General features: G+C 43.6%; 1 protein-coding gene across 1 annotated transcript; it reads right to left on the bottom strand.

Annotated features, from left to right (window-relative positions):
* Positions 1-872: 872 nt before the first annotated feature.
* On the bottom strand, positions 873-25558 carry LOC139388311 (substance-P receptor-like). Its single transcript, XM_071134912.1, has 7 exons — positions 24935-25558; positions 24570-24745; positions 13517-13720; positions 4261-4411; positions 3369-3574; positions 3149-3251; positions 873-3060 (listed from the first exon to the last, which is right to left on the bottom strand). The coding sequence occupies exons 1-7, from the start codon at positions 25163-25165 to the stop codon at positions 2848-2850; spliced, it is 1284 nt and encodes a 427-aa protein (XP_070991013.1). The 5' UTR covers positions 25166-25558; the 3' UTR covers positions 873-2847.
* Positions 25559-27208: the final 1650 nt, after the last annotated feature.

The following is a 27208-nucleotide window of genomic DNA, read 5'->3' as shown; positions in this document are numbered from 1 at the left end:
TCATGGTTGTGGGAGTTAATAATATTGTTTTTTACAACATAGACATATACTCACACATCTGTTTAATAGCTGTCGACTATCACTGACTCAGATCAGGCCCTTAATTGTTTTATTTCCCTGTTTAAATCTAATCCTTGAGAAATGACAGGAAAGAAATGTAGCGTTGGGCTAAGGCTAGACTGACTGATTCTAAGTCTGATAGGCAGAGTTTCAGACAGTTGAGAAATAGATGTCTATCTCTGGTTAGAAAAGCTAAATAGACATACTTCTTGAATTGTGTGTCGGAAACTGGTAGTAATCCAGCAACATTTCTGGAAACTGGTCAAATCTTTGAAACAAAACTCCATCTCCTCGTTGCCTCAACAGGTTTTGACAGCCTCTGGTCCCATACGAGACAAAATTGAAATGTGTAGTACTTTTAATAACCGTTTTTGATTCAGCTGCCCACTTGTTTGAAAGGATAGTGTCTGAAAATGAATCTCCTCCCACTAAAAGGAGTCCTTTAGTCAGCTCAGAACAGATTGTAGAGAACGATGCTCTAACAGACTCTCATACTTTATTTTAATTTCAACCATTTGATGTCTACGATGTATTTATTTTTTTAATCCACAGGGGCTGATTCATTTGACCCCTTTTTACTACAGCTCTCTACCCCACTCGTTGTTGAACCTTTAACCTGTATTTTTAACTTGGCATTTGCTACTGATGTTCTCCCAAAAATGTGGAAAGTGGCACGTCCTCCCCCTACATAAAGGGGGAGATCCTTCTGACTTAGATAATTACCGTCCAAATCTCCAAGTTTTTTTACTCTAAATACGCACCGGTCTGGTTTTAGATGTGGAACACAACACTGTTTCAGCCACTATGCTTGTTTTAGATTTAGATTTAATTTAGATTTGATTAGGATCTCTTTTAGTCCTCAGTTGGACTGATCTTCCAAGAGTCCTTAAACATTCAAATACAATTCATAATACGATCACATTTTCACGGTTACAAACAGACATAATACACTGTTACAAACAGACATAATACACGGACATACTGACCAGATAAATACTGTAACAGTCTAAACAGACAGATTGATTCTTCATCGACCACAGTCCAGCACAACTTTCCTATGTGTTTCCTATGTGTTATATTTAAATGATGTTATTGTTGGAATCTATATATTGAAAGGTTTCTGGTTTGCTCAGATAAATTATTCAATTTCTTTACTGCTCTAAATCGAAATGTTATTTTGCCCATTTCTCTTTTCTGTCTGGACAATCTATTCCTAGTATTGACTGAAGGACTGTCTCTTACCAACTGAATACTGTTGTGAATAGAGTTTGGCAGTTATAAATGGTGTATATTATGAAATAAAATAAGCGTGTTTCTTTCAATTATCTTGTTGATTGATGACCAACCAAGAGCATTGCGCATGACTGCAACAGAAGAACCATATCTCCACCTTAAAACAATCCTTGCAGCGTTGTTCTGTGCAATCTGCAGCCTCCTAATGTCACTTGCTGTTGCATTTCCCCAGACCACAGAGCAGTAGTTCACCTGACTCTCAATTAATGCTTGTTTTAGATTATGTGTTAAATTGCCTAGATCATAAACATTGTGCTCCCCTATTTGTAGACCTTTCCAAGGTATTCAACATCGTTGACCATTACCTACTCATTCAAAGACCATTCTTAAATGGTCCTGGACTAGGAGTCTTGCATCTGGCAGTCTGACGGACAAATCCACAGTGGAATTATGGTCCAGGGCTTTTTAATTCATGGTTAGGACTAGGCCCCTTAGTTCCCGTGATGTGAAATCTTAACGCTACAGCATACAATGACATTCTAGATGATTCTGTGCTTCCAACTTTGTGGCAACAGTTTGGGGAAGGCCCATTCCTGTTTTAGCATGACACTGCCCCCCTGCACAAAGCGAGGTCCATACAGAAATGGTGATTGAGATCGGTGTGAAAAGAACTTGACTGGCATGTACAGAGCCCTGACCTCAACCCCATCGAACACCTTTGGGATGAATCGGAGCGCCGACTGCGAGCCGGGCCTAATTTCCCAACATCAGTGCCCGACCTCACTAATGCTCTTGTGGCTGACTGGAAGCAAGTCCCCACAGCAATGTTCCAACATCTAGTGGAAAGCCTTCCCAGAAGAGCGGAGGCTATTATAGCAGCAAAGGGGGGAACAGCTCCATATTAATGCCCATGATATTGGAATGAGATGTTCGACGAGCAGGCGTCCACATACTTTTAGCCATGTAGTGTATCTGCCCTGTGCTCTGACCAGACAGACAGAGTACTGCTCCGCACATTGTCGGCTTTGAGCAGCAATCCCTGACAACAAGTGCTGGACCAGCACACATCACCTTGCAGAAATCCACACACACACACACACACACAACACGCGCTTGCATGAAGAAACAAATGCAGGCAGGCACACACCCTGCCTGACACTGTTCACACATACACACACATGCACGCGCACACACAATCATCAGTGTTTTCTTAGCGAGAGACCCGTGGCTGCTGTTGTTGCTGAGGGACGTGGCGGTCTGAGTGTTCCAAACACAGCCCTATGGTTCTGGAATGCAGGGGGGGGTGAGGCAGGGGGTACACAGGGACGGTGTGGTGAATGATGGAAAGAATCCTTAATGTGCTCCCCACTTGGCCTGGTCAGGTATACTAGACAAGAATAATAGAACTGCAGGTCGTAGTCCACCAAAACCACGTCTGCCTACAGAAGCGCTCTCGACGCTAGTCCTGTTTAATACTTCTTGGTGAACTAGTTGGCACCATACTAATGCACATATACCTGCAGAAATGTTTCAGACACCAGTCCAGTTAGGCGTTTATTGAGCTACTAATCCATGTTGCGTCGGCCGCAAAAAAACAGGGCTGTCGGGGGTGTTTGGGGCTGATTGTGAGTCCATGGAGGTGAGCTCCAGAGTTGTCTGGCTGATAGGGGCGCTAGCTGGCAGCTCGGCCCCACAGCACTCCTCCTCAGTGGGCTGCAGAACCGTCGACACACTGGTCTCCGTCCGGCTGGCTCGGTACACACTCACCTGGAAACCGAGATAAAGGAGACAAAGTTTATACACACATTCATGCATATACAAAGTACACAGACTTGAAACACACACACACACACACCTGAGTTTGTAGGTAGCTGGTGGACTTGAGTTCCAGTCCCTCGTAGGAGCCTGCAGGAACACACGGACACCAACAGAACACCTGCTGAAAGCCTGCTCTGAACCTAGAGAGGGATACATATACGTATAGAGACAGACAGAGGAACAAAAAGACAAATGGGAACAGCTCATAGCCACCCACAGAACGGTGTGTGGAGGTCTGTGTATGTAGGTAAGCCCACCTGTCATTGAGACAGCAGTAGATGATAGGGTTGTACATGGTGGAGCTCATGGCCAACCACATGACAGCCAGGTAGACCTGCTGGATGTAGCGCCACTCAAACAGCTGCATGGGGTCAGGGTGGAACTGCTGGAGCAGGAAGTAGATGTGGTACGGCAGCCAGCACACCGCAAACGTACACACCACCACGATCATCATCTTCACTACCTGAGAGGGAGGTTAGAGTTGAAGGAAATTCAGGGATTTGCCTAAGAATATTCATTTAAGAAGTTCCTTGCGGTCATCATCTTCACTACCCAGAGAGGGAGGGAGGGAGGGAGGGAGGGAGGGAGGGAGGGAGGGAGGGAGGGAGGGAGGGAGGGAGGGAGGGAGGGAGGGAGGGAGGGAGGGAGAAATAGAGCGGGAGAGAGAGAAAGGGAGTGAGAAATAGACAGGGAGAAAGAGAGAGAGAGAGGGAGAAAAAGAGATAGAGAGAGAGAGAGAGAGAGAGAGAGAGAGAGAGAGAGAGAGAGAAAGGGAGGGAGAAATAGAGAGAGAGAGAGAGAGAAAGGGAGGGAGAAATAGAGAGAGAGAGAGAGAGAGAAAGGGAGGGAGAAATAAAGAGAGAGAGAAAGGGAGGGAGAAATAAAGAGAGAGCGAGAAAGGGAGTGGGAAATAGAGAGAGAGATGAAAGCAATTTAGTAATTTGCCTAAGAATATCTACTTAATTAATAGGTTCCCCGCTGTGTCATGCTTACTTGTGTGTGTGTGTGTGTGTGTGTGTGTGTGTGTGTGTGTGTGTGTGTGTGTGTGTGTGTGTGTGTGTGTGTGTGTGTGTGTGTGTGTGTGTGTGTGTGTGTGTGTGTGTGTGTGTGTGTGTGTGTGTGTGTGTGTGTGGTTGATTGTGTGTGTACCTTGCGTTTGGCGATGAGCTGTTCTCGGTAGCGGTGGGTGGAGTCTCCAGGGATTGTCCCCGCCCACAGGGACAAGCCCACCACCAGGTAGGCACATCCCATAATGCACAGCGGCAGGAAATAGTAAAGCAACACCACAGACAAATAGTACCTACACACATAGAGAGTTAGTTAGACACACACACAGATCTGTCAAAGTGAGCCCTTGAGGAAGTACACTTAACCCTAGTTTCTCCAGTGTCGCCATTAATATTGGCAGATCCCTGGCTATGACCACAATCTCCGAGGGTGTCTCAGGGAGAGTGGAATATGCAAAAACCTTTCCAATTCACACATGCGTAAAAATGCACACCTATAGAAATACAGGGACCCGCCAAATTATTACACACAAAATGAGAAAGTCGGACAGGAATGTCACTCAGATAGTAGTCTAGTGGAACACAGAGTTCTGAAGTGCTTCCTTATCTCTGCGTCCGCCTGTCCACACATACACACACACACACACACACACACACACACACACACACACACACACACACACACACACACACACACACACTGTCTGCTGATTGATTATCGGTCTCGCTACAGGGAGTAGCGAGACTCACTGAAAGATGCATGAAATCAATTAACTGAGAGCAGGAGAGGAGAGGGGGAGGGAAGAGGAAGAGGAAGGAGGGAAGGTCACGAGGATTTATCATCTCCTAGCCCCTAATTTTACCATCAGACTAACTACAGGGAGTCAGCTGCTTATGGAAATGACTTCAATTCCTTCAACACCTGAGACTAATGGAGATACTAAATAACACACACACACACACACACACACACACACACACACACACATATACTCATGAGAGAGGGAGAGGGAGAGCAGGTGGAGGGCGAGAAAAACGGCAAGAACAAGTGAGAGAGAGAGGCAGAAAAAGTGGGGACAGCGAGAGCGAAAACAGTGAAACTAGTGATGCCGGGATTCAATCCGATCGCGGGTTACAGGCATTGTGGCTTTTAAAGGCAATTTCCGATTGAGCCGATATAAGCAGCGTTTACTGGGATTTACTGGGATTAATGGGATGTCCGCGAACGCCGCAACTTTTCCTTTAGAAGTGGAAATGCCTAGAACCCGTAATCGGATTGAATCCCGGCCCGAGACAACTAGGAAAAAGCCATGTGCATCCACATGCACGTGTGTGTGTGTGTGTGTGTGTGTGTGTGTGTGTGTGTGTTTAGGAACTATAAAATCAATAACGTCAGGTAATTAGTAGAGTAAATTCTGTAATAAATAATTTTTTAATAGCCAAAAAGACCACTTTGTGGTTCTTGGGCATTGGACAAATAAGGTTTTTCGAGTACAAAATGTCAAGTTAATGAATTAACATGAACTAATGATACTTGAACTGATAATGAACTGATTAACATGAACTGGTAATACTGCCATCGTCATCGAAGCAGAGGCAATGGACATGTACATTCACTATATATACAAAAGTATGTGGACACACCTTCAAATTAGTGGATTCTGGTATTTCAGCCACACCTGTTGCTAACAGGTGTATAAAACCAAGCACGCAGCCATGCAATCTCCATAGACAAACATTAGCAGTAGAATGGCCTTACTGAAGAGCTCAGTGACTTTCAACGTCCAATACTTTCAACGTCCAACAAGTCAGTTCGTCAAATTTCTGCCCTTCTAGAGCTGCCCCGGTCAACTGTAAGTGCTGTTATTGTGAAGTGGAAACATCTAGGAGCAACTACGGCTCAGCCCCGAAGGGGTAGGCGACCCCAAGGAAAAGGGTGGCTATTTGTAGAATCTCAAATGACACATAATGACACATATGTGTCTCAAATGACACATAGAATGTCAATGGCACATAAGAAGATATTTACGAAGTTCCTAAGAGAACCACGAATTCCTAAGAACATTTTGAGGAATTGCGTTTACGAACTATCTTATGAACTTCTTATTTTTTTCCTTATTAAGAAACTTCTTACGTTTTTTCGGTAGTAATGTTTTGTGAATCCAGCCCCAGGTGACTACCCCATGAAGCTGGTTGAGAGAATGCCAAGAGTGTGCAAAGCTGTCATCAAGGCAAATGGTGGCTACTTTGAAGAATCTCAAATATGTTTTGATTTGTTTAACACTTTTTTGGTTCCTCCATGATTCCATATGTGTTATTTCAAAGTTTTGATGTCTTCACTATTATTCTACAATGTAGAAAATAATAAAAAATAAAGAAAAACTTGTGACCAGTTAGTGTATATATAAACTCAGCCAAAAAATAAATGTCCTCTCACTGTCAACTGCATTTATTTACAGCAAACATGTCTAAATATTTGTATGAATATTACAAGATTCAACAACTGAGACATAAACTAAAGTTCCACAGACATGTGACTAACAGAAATTTAATAATGTGTCCCTGAACAAAGGGGGGGTCAAAATCAAAAGTTAGTCAGTATCTGGTGTGGCCACCAGCTGCATTAAGTACTGCAGTGCATCTCCTCCTCATGGACTGCACCAGATTTGCCAGTTCTTGCTGTGAGATGTTACCGCACTCTTCCACCAAGGCACCTGCAAGTTCCTGGACATTTATGGGGGGGAATGGCCCTAGCCCTCACCCTTCGATCCAACAAGTCCCAGACATGCTCAATGGGATTGAGATCCGGGCTATTCGCTGGCCATGGCAGAACACTGACATTCCTGTCTTGCAGGAAATCACCCACAGATCGAGCAGTATGGCTGGTGGCATTGTCATGCTGGAGGGTCATGTCAGGATGAACTTGCAGGAAGGGTACCACATGAGGGAGGAGGATGTCTTCCCTGTAACGCATAGCGTTGATATTTCCTTCAATGACAACAAGCTCAGTCCGATGATGCTGTGACACATCGCCCCAGACCATGACGGATCCTCCACCTCCAAATCGATCCCGCTCCAGAGTACAGGCCTCGGTGCAACGTTAAATTCTTTCGACGATAAAAGCGAATACAACCATCACCCCTGGTGAGACAAAACCGCAACTCGTCAGTGAAGAGCACTTTTTTCCAGTCCTGTTTGGTCCATCGACGGAGGGTTTGTGCCCATAGGCGACGTTGTTGCCGGTGATGTCTGGTGAGGACCTGCCTTACAATAGGCATAAAAGCCCTCAGTCCAGCCTCTCTCAGCCACAGTCTGAGAGGACATTCTGAGCACTGATGGAGGGATTGTGCATTCCTGGTGTAACTCGGGCAGTTGTTGTTGCCATCCAGTACCTGCCCCGCAGGTGTGATGTTCGGATGTACCCATCCTGTGCAGGTGTTGTTACATGTGGTCTGCCACTGCAAGGACGATCAGCTGTCCGTCCTGTCTCCCTGTAGCGCTTTCTTAGGTGTCTCACAGTACAGACATCGCAATTTATTGCCCTGGCCACATCTGCAGTCCTCATGCCTCTTTACATCATGTCTAAGGCACGTTCACGCAGATGAGCAGGGACCCTGGGCATCTTTCTTTTGGTGTTTTCAGTCAGTAGAAAGGTCTCTTTAGTGTCCTAAGTTTTCATAACTGTGACCTTAATTGCCTACCGTCTGTAAGCTGTTGGTGTCTTAACGACCGTTCCACAGGTGCATGTTCATTAATTGTTTATGGTTCATTGAACAAGCACGGGAAACAGACTTTAAACCCTTTAAAATGAAGATCTGTGAAGTTATTTGGATTTTTATGACGTTTCTTTTTTTGTTGCTGTTTATATACATATATTTATTTATGTGTTTTTTTATGAATGACTGTCACGACTTCCGCCAAAGTCGGCTCCTCTCTTTGTTCGGGCGGCGTGGTCGATGTCACCGGCTTTCTAGCCATCGCCGCTCCATTTTTCATGTATCCATTTGTTTTGTCTTGTTCCCTGCCCACCTGGTTTTCATTCCCTAATCACACGATATGTATTTATTCCTCTGTTCCCCCTCATGTCTTTGTGTGAGATTGTTTGTGTGGTACGCGTTTTGTATGCACTAGGCTTGCGTGCGTTTTCTCTAGCGTTATCTTCACGAAGCCTGTTTGTATACATTTGACTGTTGTGACTGTTTGTGCGCGTTTTACACTTTGCCTTGTTGGTTGGAGGTTTTTGGACGCAGCTGTGTCCGTCTGTGTAGTCTCTCCTGCCGAAATAAAGTGTGCGCCTGTTCACAATTCTCTGCTCTCCTGCACCTGACTCCAGCACCAGTACGCACACGCCTGACAGAATCTCACACCATGGAGTCAGCAGGAGCAGGTACCTGGTCAGAGGAGTTGAGGATCACGTCCAGGAACACGCGGCTATGCTTCATCATCTTGGTGCCATGATGGATTGCTTTGTCCAGACCATGGACCGCTGGGAGAGACAGGAAATCTCTCCAGCGCCTCGACCAGCGCAACTGGGGGTTACCTCTACCCGTCCCGTCCGGATCCAGTCCCAGTGGGATGCGTCTCTCCCTTCCCAGGGAGTATGATGGGACGGCAGCACAGTGCTAGGGGTTCCTGTTACAACTGGACCTCTACCTGGCCACCGTTCACCCAGCTCCTTCGGGAAGGGAGAGAGTGTCCTCCCTCGTCTCATGCCTCTCGGGGAAAGATCTGGAGTGGGCAAACGCCGTGTGGGGAGAAGGAGTCGCGGCGTTGGACCGCCGGAGCAGGATGGAACGACAGGGCCCTCATCAACCACTATCGATGCAGCCTGCGCGAGGACGTCCGATGGGAGTTGGTCTGCAGGGATGCCACTATCACCTTTGACCAACTGGTGGATCTGTCCATCCGGTTGGATAACCTGCTGGTCACGTGGACGTCGTGACGGTGGCTATGGAGACATATGTCTCAGAATCCCTGCGTCAGGGGTACATTCAGTACTCCACTTCACCCGCCTCCTCAAGTTTATTTTTTGTGAAGAAGAAGGATGGAGGTCTACGCCCATGTATTGACTATAGAGGTCTCAATCAAATCACGGTGAGGTACAGTTACCCGCTACCTCTTATCGCCATGGCGATTGAGTCAATGCACAGGGCGCGCTTCTTCACGAAACTGGATCTCAAGAGTGCGTACAACCTGGTGCGTATCCGGGAGGGAGACAAGTGGAAGACGACGTTTAGTACCACCTCAGGGCACTATGAGTACCTAATCATGCCGTACAGGTTGATGAATGCTGCCTCAGTCTTCCAATCCTTCGTAGACAAGATTTTCAGGGACCTGCACGGGCAGGGTGTAGTGGTGTATATCGATGACATCGGCAACTTGGACGACTGTGAAAAGCCCTTAAAATAAAATGTATTATTATCTAGCAGCTGATCCTACATGAACTGGCTGGGGATAGAGGCTATTGCATGCATTTCCCATTTGTTTGTAGCCCCAAGCACAGAGGAGATAGGAGCACTGAGGTTTCTGGCAAATTTTCACCCCTGAGCATAGCTTGTTAGAAAGCTATTTAGCAAACCAGCTACAAAACATTATCCAAAAAGCAAGCAGGCAGACCACTTTCCCGCAGTTAAATCACCAAATTGCTCTCCAGTTGCCTCATGGGTGGAATGTTATAAAGATTTTTCATAATTTCATAAATATATATATATATTTTTTTACCCCTTTTTCTCCCCAATTTCGTGGTATCCAATTGTTTTAGTAGCTACTACCTTGTCTCATCGCTACAACTCCCGTACGGGCTCGGGAGAGACGAAGGTTGAAAGTCATGTGTCCTCCGATACACAACCCAACCAAGCCGCACTGCTTCTTAACACAGCGCGCATCCAACCCGGAAACCAGCCGCACCAATGTGTTGGAGGAAACAACGGGCACCTGGCAACCCGCCACAGGAGTAGCTGGTGCGCGATGAGACAAGGACATCCCTACCGGCCAAGCCCTCCCTAACCCGGATGACGCTAGGCCAATTGTGCGTCGCCCCACGGACCTCCCGGTCGCGGCCGGTTACGACAGAGCCTGGGCGCAAACCCAGAGTCTCTGATGGCACAGCTGGCGCTGCAGTACAGCACCCTTAACCACTGCGCCATCCGGGAGGCTCATTTCATAAATAATTGTAAAAAATGTTTAAACAGCTATGGAAGTTGATAATGTGTCATCTAAATCATCCTAAACTGCCTCTCAGTGAGTCTGTCACTGCAAGTTATCTTGTCTCCTCTTCTGTTTACCTGGCTATGCAAATTAATTGACATAGGGGTGTTCATAAATTCACTCTGGAGTGCCAGAGTGTGCTCAGAGTGCAGTCTGGGTGTTCGTAAAGTCAGAGCATTGTCAGATTGTCTTTTCGTAAATGCAGAGCGTTTCGCTCTCGGAACGTTCAGGTTGATCCGAGGAGTAGGGTTGATCCGAGCGTTCTGACCTCACAACGGCAGTCAAACACCCAAGATAATTGGCTAAAGTTGGCTAGCTTGCTAGCTACTTCCTGACACAAATGAGAGAACACCTCTCTGACCCTTTTACTCACACTAGCAAAGCTGGTTAGGCTGTTTTCATGTTATCTAGAGAGCTGGTGACTGTAACTGTGCTGCTGGCAACAATTTATCAACATTTTTTTGCAGACCTTTACTGACACTGGTCATATTCAAAGGGCATTGCTTGTTTGTAAATGAACCAGTTATTCTGATTTCTGGCACAGTTAGACGAGAGTGCGCTGAAATCGGAGTAGATAGCCCGAGTGAATTTGGAGTACATGGCCCTAGTGAATTTGGAGTAGATAGCCCGAGTGAATTTGGAGTAGATAGCCCGAGTGAATTTGGAGTAGATAGCCCGAGTGAATTTGGAGTAGATAGCCCGAGTGAATTTGGAGTAGATAGCCCGAGTAAATTTGGAGTAGATAGCCCGAGTGAATTTGGAGTAGATAGCCTGAGTGAATTTGGAGTAGATAGCCCGAGTGAATTTACGAACGCAACCATAAAGTCTCGGTGGGCTTTAACTCTCCGTTCAAAGGTTGTCATGGAGTTTCTCATATGCACCTTCGTTTGTAATAACAAATACATGTTTCTATTATGTACCATTTGATATTAGTGGTTGTACGTAGTGCCCTGTGTTTTGGTTAATCGTGTCACGTGACCTGGATTTGAACCTTTATTTCAAGCTTTTTCATCAAACTGTCCACTTTTCTTTTTGTATCAGACGGTCTGACAACATCCTCAGACAATTGCTTACATTTTTGGTCTAATTCTCATTTGGAAAAGGCTTAAAATAAAAGGTTAAACGCCAAGTCATGTCACATGATTAAACAAAAGCTTTGGCTGCGGATCCGACTTTCTTTTTCTTCCAAACGCGGAAGGTCCCAAATCTTCTGTGCATATGGGGATCACGTTCTGCACGTGTGTTTCTTAATACCTGTACTTCACACTCACATTTTGTTGGTCTCCTTCCCTTCACATATCTCACTGTCAATCGTGAATGATAATTCTTCAAGTTTTACCGGTGAAACGGCCTTGCAGCATCAACCATTTGATCTCAATCAGTTTAACAGGGATCTGCATATAAGATCGTATTGAGTTATAGGGCTTACAGTGTTGTTTTCAATGATGTACAGTGAGAGAATTTTATAGCATAGGGTGTTAACAAACTGTAGCATTGCCCACCTGTGTCTTTTTCCTCGTGGCACGCAGTTGAGTTTTGGCCATATGAGAGAAAAATGTGATGGTGTTTTTGTCTTCCAGTAACATTATACTATGCCTCTATATTCTGTTCGGTAGAACTATCATAGTATCATAGGTAGGTACTATCATTATGTGATCGTGCAGATATTGATTCCACTTTGATCTGAGTTTATTAAAACGAGAACCATTTGCCAGAGTAGCCTGTTCTCTACGATTATAGCAGAGTGTCTAAAGTACAGAATAAAGACATGCGCAGAAGCTTCGGGACCTTCAGCGCAATGGAACAAATTGTCTCCAGAGCCACACGGGGTCCTAACCATTATGACATTGAAAATCATCCCCTGTCATGACAGAGGACAGAGATGTGAACATTTGTGGGAGATTTGTTTCTGCTGAATTGGAGGGTCCACTCCAGCGTGGGCTTTGATGTGATCATGACACATGGACAGAAATAGTGTTATGTAGATAAAAATCCCCTTCTCCGGCTGGTTGCACTATATGATGTTAGTGATTTTCAAATAGAATTATTCAGGTATTCCAAAGAAAATAATTCCATCCTAGCCAAATATTTGGACAGTATTTCATTACATCATCAAATATGTATGCCAAAGTTAAATCTTTGCAGTTTTCTTATGAGTTACAAATTCACAACACTTCTGTCGTTCAAAGGCAACATCAGACGATTGCACCACATGACATTATAACCATTTGTCAAAACAATCAAAAGAAATGGTCATGCTTTGTGATAAATTGATGGGGTGCCAAACGAAGGAGAAATGTGCTGTAAGAAGAATTTTTGCATATCTTGTTTTTCCATATAATATTATCCTTTGAAACAAAAAATAATACATCATGTCAATTACGCTCTTAAATGCTGCGTCATTGACTAACAATATGAAACTGGTATCATTTATAGAGAAGAACTTACAGTATATTGTCCCGGTTTGGAACATGGCTGTCTAGGGAGCCTAGGCAGTTAATGAGGAATATTCATATCTTTAATATACTTGATTTGAATTTGCTTATTTTCTGTGTGCCAGACAAAATGCACCAGATACATAACATGGCCACACAGCATCAATAGACGACACGACACTACAAAAAAAAAACAGAAAAACAACAACAGCAATGCAATTAATTCAAGTCCTTGAAGTCCTACGACTTCTGCCTAACGATGGTTCTTCGTAACACAACACCCAGAAGCTGTGCGTCTACTATGTGTCTGGTTCTTAATCAATCTGTTGACTAATCGAGGTTGGATAGACTCATTAATCTATTCCACTAGACTAGGATGTTACAAACATTTCAGAGTGATTCCATTCCAGTATGGGCCGGAAATATTTTTGGGTATCTCAGATTGTTCTGGCAATTCTCACACAGAAACTGCATTGGAAGGATGTTTGATATGATTTTTTTTTACCATAAAATCATGATGAAAATTGCAATTTTAGGCCTTTCTTTGACCTGTGAGAATTGCCAGAACAATCTGTGATACAAAAAAAAATGTTGGGGGCTATCATGGTGTGGGATCACCCTTAGCTCAAAGACAGAAAAAGGAAGTGAGTACTAAATCAGATTTTACAGACAGAAAATGATGCAGTTTATTCTCTAATGTCTAATGCTTCCAGTAAACAAACTCCTTTGTGTGTGTGTGTGTGTGTCAGTACTCACATCTTCTTGAAGTCCATGGTTGTGTTGTTGGTGTAGTCGGGCCATTGGATGTAGCAGACAGTCCTACCAGGCAGCTGTTCTGTAGCTGAGTAGAAGTACTGGGGGAAGGCCAACAGTAGAGCTAACACCCAGATCACTCCGATCACTACACGGGTCTCTGTCGAAGACAACCTCTGCCTCAAGGGGTGGATGATAGCCATGTATCTGGAACAAACACACATATACACACACACACACACACACACACACACACACACACACACACACACACACACACACACACACACACACACACACACACACACACACATATTGTGATCAGTAACACACACACATACACACACATGCAGACCCTTCCTCTGCTTCATCCTTTCCACCCCTTCTCCCTCTCCTCCCGTCCGCTCCGCTCCTCTTCTCCTCCCCTCCCCTCTAGGCGCTTGATTATTGCCCTTTCCCATTCCATTCTCATTTTCTCCCTGCCTTTCTCTATCCCTACCTCCCTCTCTATCCTCCTCTCCCTCCTTCCCTCTGCCTGTTGAGGTCAAATCGATCATCCGCAGACACACCTCTTGTAAACACCCAGCAAAACAAAGTTGGTTCTGTTAAAGTTCCCAGAGCATTTGCAAGGTTGCGGCAAATCAAATCAAAGTGTTTTGATTTGCACAGACTTACAGATGTTATCACGGGTGCAGCAAAATGCTTGTGTTTCTAGCTCCGACAGTGCAGTCATACCTAGCAAAAATGTAATAAAACAATATACACATAAAACAGAAAAATAAAATAAATTAATATCAGAACATGCAGTGTCAGAGACAGGAATATAAACATACATGCACTACCGGTCAATAGTTTTAGAACACCGACTCATTCAAGGGGTTTTCTTTATTTTTACTATTTTCTACATTGTAGAATAATAGTGAAGACATCAAAACTATCAAATAACACATATGGAATCATGTAGTAACTAAAAAAGTGTTAACAAATCCAAATATGCTTTGCACAATCTTGGCATTCTCTCAACCAGCATCACCTGGAATGCTTTTCCAACAGTCTTGAAGGAGTTCCCACATATGCTGAGCACTTGTTGGCTGCTTTTCCTTCACTCTGCGGTCCGACTCATCCCAAACCATCTCAATTTGGTTGAGGTTGGGGATTGTGGAGCCCAGGTCATCTGATGAGAGCACTCAATCACTCTCCTTCGTGGTAAAATAGCCGTTACAAAGCCTGGTGGTGTTTTGGGTAATTGTCCTGTTGAAAAACAAATTATATGCCAAACCAGATGGGATGGCATATTGCTGCAGAATGCTGTGGTAGCCATGCTGGTTAAGTGTGCCTTGAATTCTAAATAAATCACAGATATTGTCACCAACAAAGCACCCCCACACCATAACACCTCCTCCATGCTTTACGGTGGGAAATACACATGCGGGGATCATCCATTCACCCACACCAGTACCCGCAAAACACCAGTCTCAATGTCAATGGTGAAGAGGCGACTCCGGGATGCTGGCCTTCTTGGCAGAGTTTATCTGTCCAGTGTCTGTGTTCTTTTCTAAATGACCCAAACTTTTGAACGGTAGGGTATATACACATATAATGTTGTGTATAGACAGCATGGACAGTATTTGAATAAAGAAGGTGTGTACAGCAGTAGTTATATAGGATGAGCCTTGACTAGAATACAGTATATACATGTACATATAAAGTGGGTAAAACAATATGTAAACATTATTAAAGTGACCAGTGTTCAATGACACTATGTACATAGGGCAGCAGTCTCTAAGGTGCAGGGTAGAGTACCGGGTGAGAGCCGGCTAGTAACAGTGAATAAGGCCTTCCTGTGACACCGGGTGCTGTAGATGTCCTGTAGGGCAGGCAGTGTGCACCCCGTGATGCTTTGGGCTGACTGCACCACCCTCTGTGAACCACAGCCCAACCGTGGTTCTCATAACACAAGAACTGTCCAGGTGCGCTGATGATTATACAATGTTTGTTTAAAATACTCGCCTGATGTTGTAGGAAAGTTCCCAGAACACATTTCGTCTGTTCTTTCAAGGTTCCCAGAATGTTGTATTACGAACAGTCTGGTGGGAACATGGTGGGGATATCACTAAACATATGTTCCCAAAACACTAAAACTGTACAGTTGTGGGGATGATTATACAAAAAAAATTTAGCGTGCAAAAAAAACACTCAAATGATGACAAAAGAATGTTCCCAGAACACTTGTTTTTAACGTTCTTCAAAAAGTTCAGAAAAAATGTATTTCGGTTGTGGGAACATTGTGTGGATATGACAAGAGATAGTGTTTTGGGAGCCGAAAACTGTCCAGTTGTGCTGACATTCAGCCAATGTTTTCTACTCGGGTGCGCAACACATCCCGTTGTTGTCGCAAGAATGTCGACGGAACATGCTGGGTCCTGACTTCTTTAAAGGTTCCCGAGGAACATTTCATTAGGTTGTGGGAACAGTGTGGGTACATTACCAGAGCTTTACGGTAGGTACCCCGAAAAGAAACACGTAAATCTGTCCGGTTGTGAGGACATTCTTACAACGTTTGCATCAGGGTGCACAAAACGTTCCCTCAACGTTCTCAGAACGTCATGCCTAGGCTTTCCAGAATGATAACGTTACATTTTGAACAGGCCACGGAGGTTTCTTTCATCAAGTCAGTCCCATGACAATGTATTCTACATTTATTGTAGAATAGCGTAGTACTTTGGAATGGTATCCCTGGAATGAAGCCACTGCGCCACTGGGATTGGACTTTCGCCCAAATATAAAGCTGTTGGCACATTTACTCTGACTTCCAGGTTGTGGAAGAGAGAAAAAGAAGTATCCTCTAGTATTTTTTACTCGTCTTCTTTATATTCTGTAAAGTTGTTCTGACTTGTGTTTTTTCCCGATAAAACTTGATTTCACAAATCATGTTAAATTATTGCCTGGGAGATTTCGGTGAGGTGTACATACATATGTACTAAGACATAGTGTACAGCCATAGTTTAGACCATAATTGAAGGATTTCAGTACAATGGGAAATCCACTGAAAACATTCTGATCCTGGTGGCGCAGCAGACTAAGTAGCCGGCGGCTTGAAGATGACAGATCACAGGTTCAAATATACTTGAATAATATTCTTTAAAAAAGCTGTAGCTATTTTTGGGATAATACCCTAATACAATATGATGATGTGAGAAGATTGAAATGCCATTTGTTTAAAAGTTGGGCAGCACACTTCAATGTTAGAAGAACGTTGAAGCAATGTTTTCCTAACTACTTTCCTTTTCGTTGAAGTATGTGTTCAGAACAATTATGGATTGTCAAACCTTGCAAGATACTTTATAACATAGGAACATTTCTTGTTTGTTGTTATAGGTGGTAGTAGTAATATCTCCATCAACAATAATTGAATATTCAAAAATGTTAAATTTTTTGTTTCTAACTTCGGTTACTTAATTTCTAATGCATGCTCAGGGAACGTTATTAAAACCATAATGTCATAATGTCATGCTATAACTTCATGAGACCATTGTAGGACTATTCCCTGCTTGTTGTTATGGGTGTTTTGAATAACATATCCATCAAAATTAGAAAGAAGGTTCCTGTAATGTTTCCATGGAAACACTTCAATTGCTCCCACATTTTGTTGCTGCAGTGTGTTCTAAGAACATTACCGGAACGCTGTGTTATTACATTCCCTTGGCAACCTAATAAGAACCTTGGGGGAATGTTCTGAGGTAGTTTTTTACAGATAATTGTGACCAACATTTCAGTGAATGTTAGGAGAAAATTCCAAGGATATTTCATTTCCAACTTTTAATTCTAAATAAAAATCTTTGGTAATCCCCCCCCACAAGAATGTTGATTGTTTGTGGGATGTTATCATCCTCATGTTAGCTCAAACCCTAACTGGAAGTTAAGGGGAATCTTAGATCATGTTCTGAGAATGTTCCCGGTTTGCTGGGCACTCTGTGTGAGCATCAAATGGGGCAAAGGCTGCTCTCTCTCTCTCTCTCTCTCTCTCTCTCTCACACATACATATACACACGAGAGAGAGAGAGAGAGAAAGAGAGAGAGAGAGAGAGAGAGAGAGAGAGAGAGAGAGAGAGAGCGAGAGAGAGAGCTGAAAGCTGACTACTGAAAATGCTGGAATGTTCAGATTGTTCTGACATTGTGGTGACAGACTAATGAGAGGGGGATCTGTGTTCTGACAGTGAACCCAGAACAAGGGATGGAGAGAAGGAGGGATGGAGAAGAAGGGAGCAGGGATGATCTGAAGGAAAAGGCTGCTCACACACACTTACGCTGTGGCGACATACTGATGACAGTATGCGAGAGAGAAACAGGGTTAGAGAATGGATCTCGAGGAAAAGGTTGCTCATACACACACATTTCAAACACATACAGTATATACACACACACAACACCCACTTGAGTTGTTACTAGACAAGACCTTTAAACAAGTCAACATTCACAAAGCCACGGATTACCAGGACGTGTGCTCAAAGCATGCACGGATCAAGTGTCTTCACTGACATTTTCAACCTCTCCCTGACCGAGTCTGTAATACCTACATGTTTCAAGCAGACCACCATAGTCCCCGTGCCCAAGGAAGCGAAGGTAACCTGCCTAAATGATTACCACCCCGTAGCACTCACATCTGTAGCAATGACGTGCTTTGAAAGGCTGATCATGGCTCACATCAACAGCATCCTCCTAGATACCCTATCATCCAACAGATCCACAGATGATGCAATCTCAATCGCACTCTACACTGCCCTTTCCCAACTGGACAAAAGGAACACCTATGTGAGAATGCTGTTCATTGACTACAGCTCAGCGTTCAACACCATAGTGCCCACGAAGCTCATCACTGAGCTAAGGACCCTGGGACTAAACACCTCCCTCTGCAACTGGATCCTGGACTTCCTGACAGGCCGCTCCATCTGATCCTCAACACTGGGGCCCCTCAGGGGTGTGTACTTAGTCCCCTCCTGTACTCTCTGTTCACCCATGACTGCGTGGCCAAACACGACTCCAACAGCATTATTAAGTTTGCTGATGACACAACAGTGGTAGGCCTGATCACTGACAAGTCAGCCTATAGGGAGGAGGTTAGAGACCTGGCAGTGTGGTGCCAGGACAACAACCTCTCCCTCAGTGTGAGCAAGACAAAGGAGCTGATCGTGGACTACAGGAACACGCGGGCCGAACAGGCCCCCATTAACATTGATGGGGCTGTAGTGGAGCGGGTAGAGAGTTTCAAGTTCCTTGGTGTCCACATCACCAACAAACTATCATGGTCAAAACAAACCAAGACAGTCGTGAAGAGGGCCCAACAAAACCTTTTCCCCTTCTGGAGACTGAAAAGATTTTGCATGGGTCCCCAGATCCTCAAAAAGTTCTACAGCTGCACCATCGAGAGCATCCTGACCGGTTGCATCACCGCCTGGTATGGCAACTGCTCGGCATCTGACCTTAAGGCGCTACAGAAGGTAGTGGCATCACTGGGGCCAAGCTTCCTGCCATCCTGGACCTACAGTGCCTTGCGAAAGTATTCGCCCCCCTTGAACTTTGCGACCTTTTGCCACATTTCAGGCTTCAAACATAAAGATATAAAACTGTATTTTTTTTGTGAAGAATCAACAACAAGTGGGACACAATCATGAAGTGGAACGACATTTATTGGATATTTCAAACTTTTTTAACAAATCCAAAACTGAAAAATTGGGTGTGCAAAATTATTCAGCCCCTTTACTTTCAGTGCAGCAAACTCTCTCCAGAAGTTCAGTGAGGATCTCTGAATGATCCAATGTTGACCTAAATGACTAATGATGATAAATACAATCCACCTGTGTGTAATCAAGTCTCCGTATAAATGCACCTGCACTGTGATAGTCTCAGAGGTCCGTTAAAAGTGCAGAGAGCATCATGAAGAACAAGGAACACACCAGGCAGGTCCGAGATACTGTTGTGAAGAAGTTTAAAGCCGGATTTGGATACAAAAAGATTTCCCAAGCTTTAAACATCCCAAGGAGCACTGTGCAAGCGATAATATTGAAATGGAAGGAGTATCAGACCACTGAAAATCTACCAAGACCTGGCCGTCCCTCTAAACTTTCAGCTCATACAAGGAGAAGACTGATCAGAGATGCAGCCAAGAGGCCCATGATCACTCTGGATGAACTGCAGAGATCTACAGCTGAGGTGGGAGACTCTGTCCATAGGACAACAATCAGTTGTATATTGCACAAATCTGGCCTTTATGGAAGAGTGGCAAGAAGAAAGCCATTTCTTAAAGATATCCATAAAAAGTGTTGTTTAAAGTTTGCCACAAGCCACCTGGGAGACACACCAAACATGTGGAAGAAGGTGCTCTGGTCAGATGAAACCAAAATTGAACTTTTTAGCAACAATGCAAAACGTTATGTTTGGCGTAAAGGCAACACAGCTCATCACACTGAACACACCATCCCCACTGTCAAACATGGTGGTGGCAGCATCATGGTTTGGGCCTGCTTTTCTTCAGCAGGGACAGGGAAGATGGTTAAAATTGATGGGAAGATGGATGGAGCCAAATACAGGACCATTCTGGAAGAAAACCTGATGTAGTCTGCAAAAGACCTGAGACTGGGACGGAGATTTGTCTTCCAACAAGACAATGATCCAAAACATAAAGCAAAATCTACAATGGAATGGTTCAAAAATAAACATATCCAGGTGTTAGAATGGCCAAGTCAAAGTCCAGACCTGAATCCAATCGAGAATCTGTGGAAAGAACTGAAAACTGCTGTTCACAAATGCTCTCCATCCAACCTCACTGAGCTCAAGCTGTTTTGCAAGGAGGAATGGGAAAAAATGTCAGTCTCTCGATGTGCAAAACTGATAGAGACATACCCCAAGCGACTTACAGCTGTAATCGCAGCAAAAGGTGACGCTACAAAGTATTAACTTAAGGGGGCTGAATAATTTTGCACGCCCAATTTTTCAGTTTTTGATTTGTTAAAAAAGTTTGAAATATTCAATAAATGTCGTTCCACTTCATGATTGTGTCCCACTTGTTGTTGATTCTTCACAAAAAAATACAGTTTTATATCTTTATGTTTGAAGCCTGAAATGTGGCAAAAGGTCGCAAAGTTCAAGGGGGCCGAATACTTTCGCAAGGCACTGTATATAATAGGCGGTGTCAGAGGAAAACAGACTGTTTTCTCTGCTACCGCAAGGTAAGTAGTTCCGGAGCGCCAAGTCTAGGACCAAAAGGCTCCTTAACAGCTTCTACCCCCAAGCCATAAGACTGCTGAACAATTAATCAAATGGCCACCAGACTATTTACATTGACACCCCTTGCTGCTACTCGCTGTTTATTATCGATGCATAGTCACTTCACCCCTACCTACATGTACAAATGACCTCAACTAACCTGTACTCCAAAAAAACTGACTCGGTACCGGTACCCCCTGTATATAGTCTAAGTTATTGTTGTGTTATTGTGTTACTTTTTTTTATTTTTTACTTTAGTTTATTTGGTAAATATTTGTTTAACTCTTCTTGAACTGCACTGTTGGTTAAGGACTTATACGTTTCACTTGTTGTATCAAATAAAGTTTGATTTGATTTAACAAGTCAAAAGCTAATCCTGTGGTTTTATATCTCCCTCTCTAACTTTAAGCATCAGCTGTCAGAGCAGCTTACCGATCACTGTACCTGTACACAGCCAATCTGTACATTTCACACCCAACTACCTCATCTCCATATTGTTACTTATCCTCTTGCTCTTTTGCACCCCAGTATCTCTACTTGCACATCATCATCTGCACATCTATCACTCCAGTGCTAATGCTAAATTGTAATTATTTCACCACTATGGCCTATTTATTGCCTTACCTCCCTAACCTTACTACATTTGCACACACTGTACATAGATTTTTCTATTGTGTTTTTGGCTGTACGTTTGTTGATGTGTAACTTTGTGTTGTTTTTGTCGCACTGCTTTGCTTTACCTTGGCCAGGTCGCAGTTGTAAATGAGAACTTGTTCTCGACTGGCCTGCCTGGTTAATTAAAGGTTAAATATATATATATATTTGTTGTAATGAAGCCAATGCTGAAGAGTATAGAGGGGATTTATGACTCATGTTGCCTTCAGAAAGTATTCACATCCACATTTTGCTGTGTTACAGCCTGAATTTAAAATGGATTCAATGTAGATGTTTTTGTGACTGGCCTAAACACAATCCTCCATAATGTCAAAGTTAAATGATATTTTTCAAAATGTGTACAAATTAATACAAAATAGTATTCAACCTCTTTGTTACCCCTTTGTTACGGCAAGCCTAAATAAGTTCAGGGGTAAAAATGATCTGTAAGGTCCCTCAGTCGAGCAGCGAATTTCAACACAGATTCAACCGCAAGGACCAGAGAAGTTTTCCAATGTCGTCTCGCAAAGAAGGGCAACGACTGGTAGATGGGCACAACAACAAAAAAGCGGACATTGTATGTCCCTTTAAGCATGGTGAAGTTATTAATTCAACTTTGGATGCTATATCAATACCAGGGTTTGGAATCAAAATGATTTTCCAATCGTTTCATTCTGAACAGAACCCACTATTATTTTTGATCCGTTCCACTGTGCCGACCAGCAAAGGTTCTGAACCGGTTCGAACCCCAAAAAAGTACCGGTTGATATCATTCCTTTCTGTTCCTTTTTTAACCTGTGAAATCAACAGGTTTTTCCATTTAGCTCGTTCATTTACATCACCAATCGGTGCGGATAGAGCAGGCAAGTTAGTTGTTCAGAGAAGGAGAGAGGGAGAGAGGGTTGAGGAGCAGGCTTGAAGCAGTAGGCATCTTGTTATGATATGCATTATCTGAATTGGGTCCAAATAATTATACCTTCTATGAAGGAACTTTGAATGTCCTTTGAGCTTGCAAGCTCACAAGCTTTCTAGCTAATTACCTTTTTATAGTTAATAAATCCAACGTGAAACGTGATAACTAGGCCTATAGTGTCCTTAGGTAGCACGTAAAAAAGTTCATCCATTCTTGTCTAGCTAATTAAAAATCTCTCTCCTATCTTTTCATGCTTCAAACGTCAGTACGCCTACGATAACGTCAGTACAGCAGCCTTCGAAAAGGGGTGGGGCAAGTAGCCTAAACAGGCACACACACTGACAAATATTTTCAGCTGGCTGGCAGATGCTGTAATGCATTTCTGAGGGACATAGTGAGGGCTTTGCATGTTCACTTTGTTACGTTTTTTGTGGGACTAGTATATAACTAGTATATAATGTTATTAACCATTTTCCATGCTTTTAAAATAACGGTTCTGTTCCAGAACAGTGTGGACCACTTTCATTCCTGGTTCCGTTTCTGTTCCTTGAACCGGTTCCAACCCCTGATCAATACACCCAGTCACTACAAAGATACAGGCATCCTTCTTAACTCAGTTGCCTGAGAGGAAGGAAATGGCTCAGGGATTTCACCATGAGGCCAATGGTGACTTTAAAACAGTTACAGAGTTTAATGGCTGTAATAGGAGAAAACTGAGGATGGATCAACAACATTGTAGTTACTCCACAATAATAACCTAAATGACAGAGGGAAAAGAAGGAAGCCTGTCCAAAAAATATTCCAAAACATGCATCCTGTTTGCAACAAGGCACTAAACTTGCAGGCCTGGGAAACTCCAATCCTCGGGGGCCTGATTGGTGTCAAACTTTTGCCTCAGCCCCAGCTGACACACCTGACTCCAATAATCACCTAATCATGATCTTCAGTTAAAAATGTAATTAGTTTAAATCAGGTGTGTTTGCTAGGGATGGGAGAAAAGTGTGATTGTCCAGACCTGTAAGTAATACTGCAATGTGGCAAAAAAATGAACATGTGTCCTGAATACAAAGTGTTATGTTTGGGGTAGATTCAGTAAAATATATTACTGAGAAAGGAGATACCTAGTCAGTTGCACAAATGAATGCATTCAACCAAAATGTGTCTTCCGCATTTAACCCAACCCTTCTGAATCAGACAGGTGCAGGGGGCTGCCTTAATCAACATCATCAATACACAGTTCTGGTTGGGGGTTAACTGCTTTGCTCAAGAGCAGAATGGAAGATTTTTCCACCTTGCCAGCTCTGGGATTCAAACCAGCAACCTTTCGGTTAATGGCCCAATGTGCTTAACTGCTAGGCTACACACTGAGAATCACTTTCCATATTTTCAAGCATAGTGATGGCTGCATCATGTTATGGGTATGCTTGTAATCGTTAAGCACTGGAGAGTTTTTCAGGATAAAAAATGTACGGAATGGAGTTAAGCACAGGCAAAATCCTAGAGGAAAACCTGGTTCAGTCTGCTTTCCACCAGACACTGGGAAATTAATTCACCTTTCAGCAGGACAATAACCTAAAACACAAGGTAACATTTACACTGGAGTTGCTTACCAGTGAAAGTTCTTGAGTGGCTGAGTTACAGTGTTTACTTAAATCTACTTGAAAATCTATGGCAAGAGCTGGAAATGGGGGTCTAGCAAATATCAACAATCAATTTGACAGTGCTTGACAATTTTTTTTTTGAATAATGAGCCAATTCTGCACAATCCAGGTATGGAAAGCTCTTGGAGATTTACCCAGAAAGACTCACAGCTGTAATCGCTGCCAAAGTTGCTTCTACAAAGTAATGACTCAGGGGTGTGAATACTTATGTAAATTAGATATTTCTGTATTTCATTGTCTATAAACTTGCTAAAATTCTAAAAACATGTTTTGACTTTGTAGTGTATGTAGGTGGGTGAGAAAAACGGTTGAGTTCAGGCTGTAACACAACAAAATGTGTAATAAGTGAAGGGGTATGAATCCTTTCTGAAGGCACCGTACATGTTGTGTACGCTTTACTGTAGCTGGCTGTGGCGTGGTCATACACGCACACACACACACACACACAAAAGCATGCACACGCACGCACACACACAGTATATAGGGTTTCTCACCTGTTCCGAGCTATAGCAGTCGTGCGGTCATGGAGTACAATCCAGTGACAACAAACACAAACACTGCTCACCTGTCCAGTGCTATGGCGGTCATGGAGTATATGCTGGCGAAGACAGCTGCGATGGGGAAGAAGTTATGGAAGCGACAGTAGCCCAGACCAAAGTACCACTCATTATGGACACTGTAGGCAAAGTTTATCACTGTGTTGAAGGCAGACATGGACGCCTCTGCAAAGGCTAGGTTCACCTGAGAGGAGAAGAAGAGAGGGATCAGACAGACAGATGGAGGGAGAGAGGGAAACAGACAGACAGAGAGAGAGAGACACACACACACAGACAAACACACACACATTCATTTAAAATACAAATATATATAATTAAAATAAATTAAATAAAAGCCATCTCCTTCTTTAGATTTTAAGATGCGTTTGTTTACCAGGAAGTAGTTGGTCACGGTCCTCATGCGTTTGTGCGCCAGGATGATCCAGATGACCACCAGGTTACCGATCATGGAGACGCACACCATGCTGCAGTAGGCGACTGCCCAAAGAGCGATCTGCCACACCGGCTGCACGAACTGGTTATAGTCTTCTGTGTCGTTCAAATCGGAGCCGTTAGTGGCGTTAACGGAAGGGTAGTAATCCGTCATGTTCAACAGCAAGTCCATTTTCGGATCTCAGAGCTTTGATGATGAAAGAGTAGGAATCCAGATATTATATGCTAAAATAATAAATATTATATTTAATAATATGTTTAGATATTTCCAGTTGCCTAATTTAGTGTGATAAAAAATATATATTTTGGATTGTTTCACAACAACAAAAATATTCTTTACGGCTCTGTTGTAAAAAAAAAAAAATTGCCGAGGGTTATAACACCCAAAATATTTTGACTGTGACCGAAAAAAAAGACAAAAGAAAGTGATTGGAATGTTGATCGTAGCAGTTATGCAGTTACTTTCTTCTGTTGCCTGGGTCACTGGTCAAGTGTACGCACTTCTCTCTCCCAAATCCACACGAAATTCTCGGAATCAGAGTTACCGGTGAAATGGTCTTGGCTCTCTGTTATTCGTGTTAAGTTTGACGTCAACGGTAGGCCTAAACCTTGTGTCAGTGTTTTCTCTCCGCGCGCGGGCTGGGATGGACTCAGACTATGTGCTCTCGTGAGTCCATCACAATGCCAAGCATTTGAAGGCGCATGCCATGCCCATGCAGCACACACACACACACACACACACACACTTGAGCCACATAGTACGCGCGTAAAAGCCCCCCCACACACATTCGGCAAAGGCTTATGTTTAAGGTGAAGTGCATGTATTATAATAGTTTATGTATGTATTCAGGTGTTGATTGAAATCTCTCTCCCTCTGGAAGTAATGTTTTCTGCATCTATATAAAATATGGTCCTCTGAGTGGGTCTGCCATCATGTCAGGCTCATAGACCTTCTATATTTTTGCATTTAAATGACCCTCCCTTCCAGACACACCGATCCAGGCTACATCTCAACCTTCAGGATTCCCCAATGGGCGGCCCACGGCCCCCCAAGTTTTCTGAGCAACAACAATGAATGTATATCTTTTTTAGAATTGTCGTTGTTGGAAATGGAATACTGTAAAATCTGGAGGAAATCATCTAAAAGTGATTTTAATTTAGGAAATCTGTTGTGATCAATGTTTGAAATTATTTTGTTTTTGTCAGATACTAAATCTGTTTGGGAATGTTGCAGTCAATTTGCAGTGTACTAATTATTTATAACTATATTCCAGCCCCCCGACCATCTGTTCATTGAAAAAGCGTCCCACGGCTTAATGTAATTGGGGTCCCCTGCTTTAAAATAACATAATCCCTTCTCCGCTCCTCATGATCGATGCCCGGGCCTGCTGTCAGAAGTCAGAAGACTATTCCAGGCCTCCCGGGTGGCGCAGTGGTTAAGGGCGCTGTCATCAGAGACCCTGGGTTCGCGCCCAGGCTCTGTCGTAACCGGCCGCGACCGGGAGGTCCGTGGGGCGACGCACAATTGGCCTAGCGTCTTCCGGGTTAGGGAGGGCTTGGCCGGTAGGGATATCCTTGTCTCATCGCGCACCAGCGACTCCTGTGGCGGGCCGTGCGCAGTGCGCGCTAACCAAGGTTGCCAGGTGCACGGTGTTTCCTCCGACACATTGGTGCAGCTGGCTTCTGGGTTGGATGCGCCTTGTTTTGAAACAGTGCGACTGGTTGGGTTGTGTATCGGAGGATGCATGACTTTCAACCTTCGTCTCTCCCGAGCCCGTACGGGAGTTGTAGCGATGAGACAGATAGTAGCTACTAAAAACAATTGGATACCATGAAATTGGGGAGAAAAAGGGGTAAAATTCAACAACAAAAAAACTTTTAAAAAATAAGACTATTTCAAGTGTTTCTCTTAATTTCTTCTCTCCCTTCCTCCTCAGTCTCCCTATTTACCTTCATTTATCTCTCCTCCTTCCTCCATCCCTCTCTCCCACTCTTCCAGAGAGAGGGAGCATCAATAGGGAGAGTGGTCTGTGTGAGTTCCCGCTATAAATATTGTGTTGTCTGGATCTCAAGGCTGGAGAGATTTAAAGCCTATTTTACAAGACAGGGGTTGCATTAATATTGCTTTACTCTATTCTGTCTCTCTCTCTGTCTATCTGCTCTCTTCCTCTTTCGCTGCTCACAATTTCCTATCGCTCTGTCATCCATTTCTCTC

The sequence above is a fragment of the Oncorhynchus clarkii genome, chromosome 29, assembly GCF_045791955.1.
Source record: "Oncorhynchus clarkii lewisi isolate Uvic-CL-2024 chromosome 29, UVic_Ocla_1.0, whole genome shotgun sequence".
NCBI lineage: Eukaryota > Metazoa > Chordata > Actinopteri > Salmoniformes > Salmonidae > Oncorhynchus > Oncorhynchus clarkii.
Note: the sequence above shows the minus strand (reverse complement) of the source record. Positions and strands in the feature narration are given on the sequence as shown.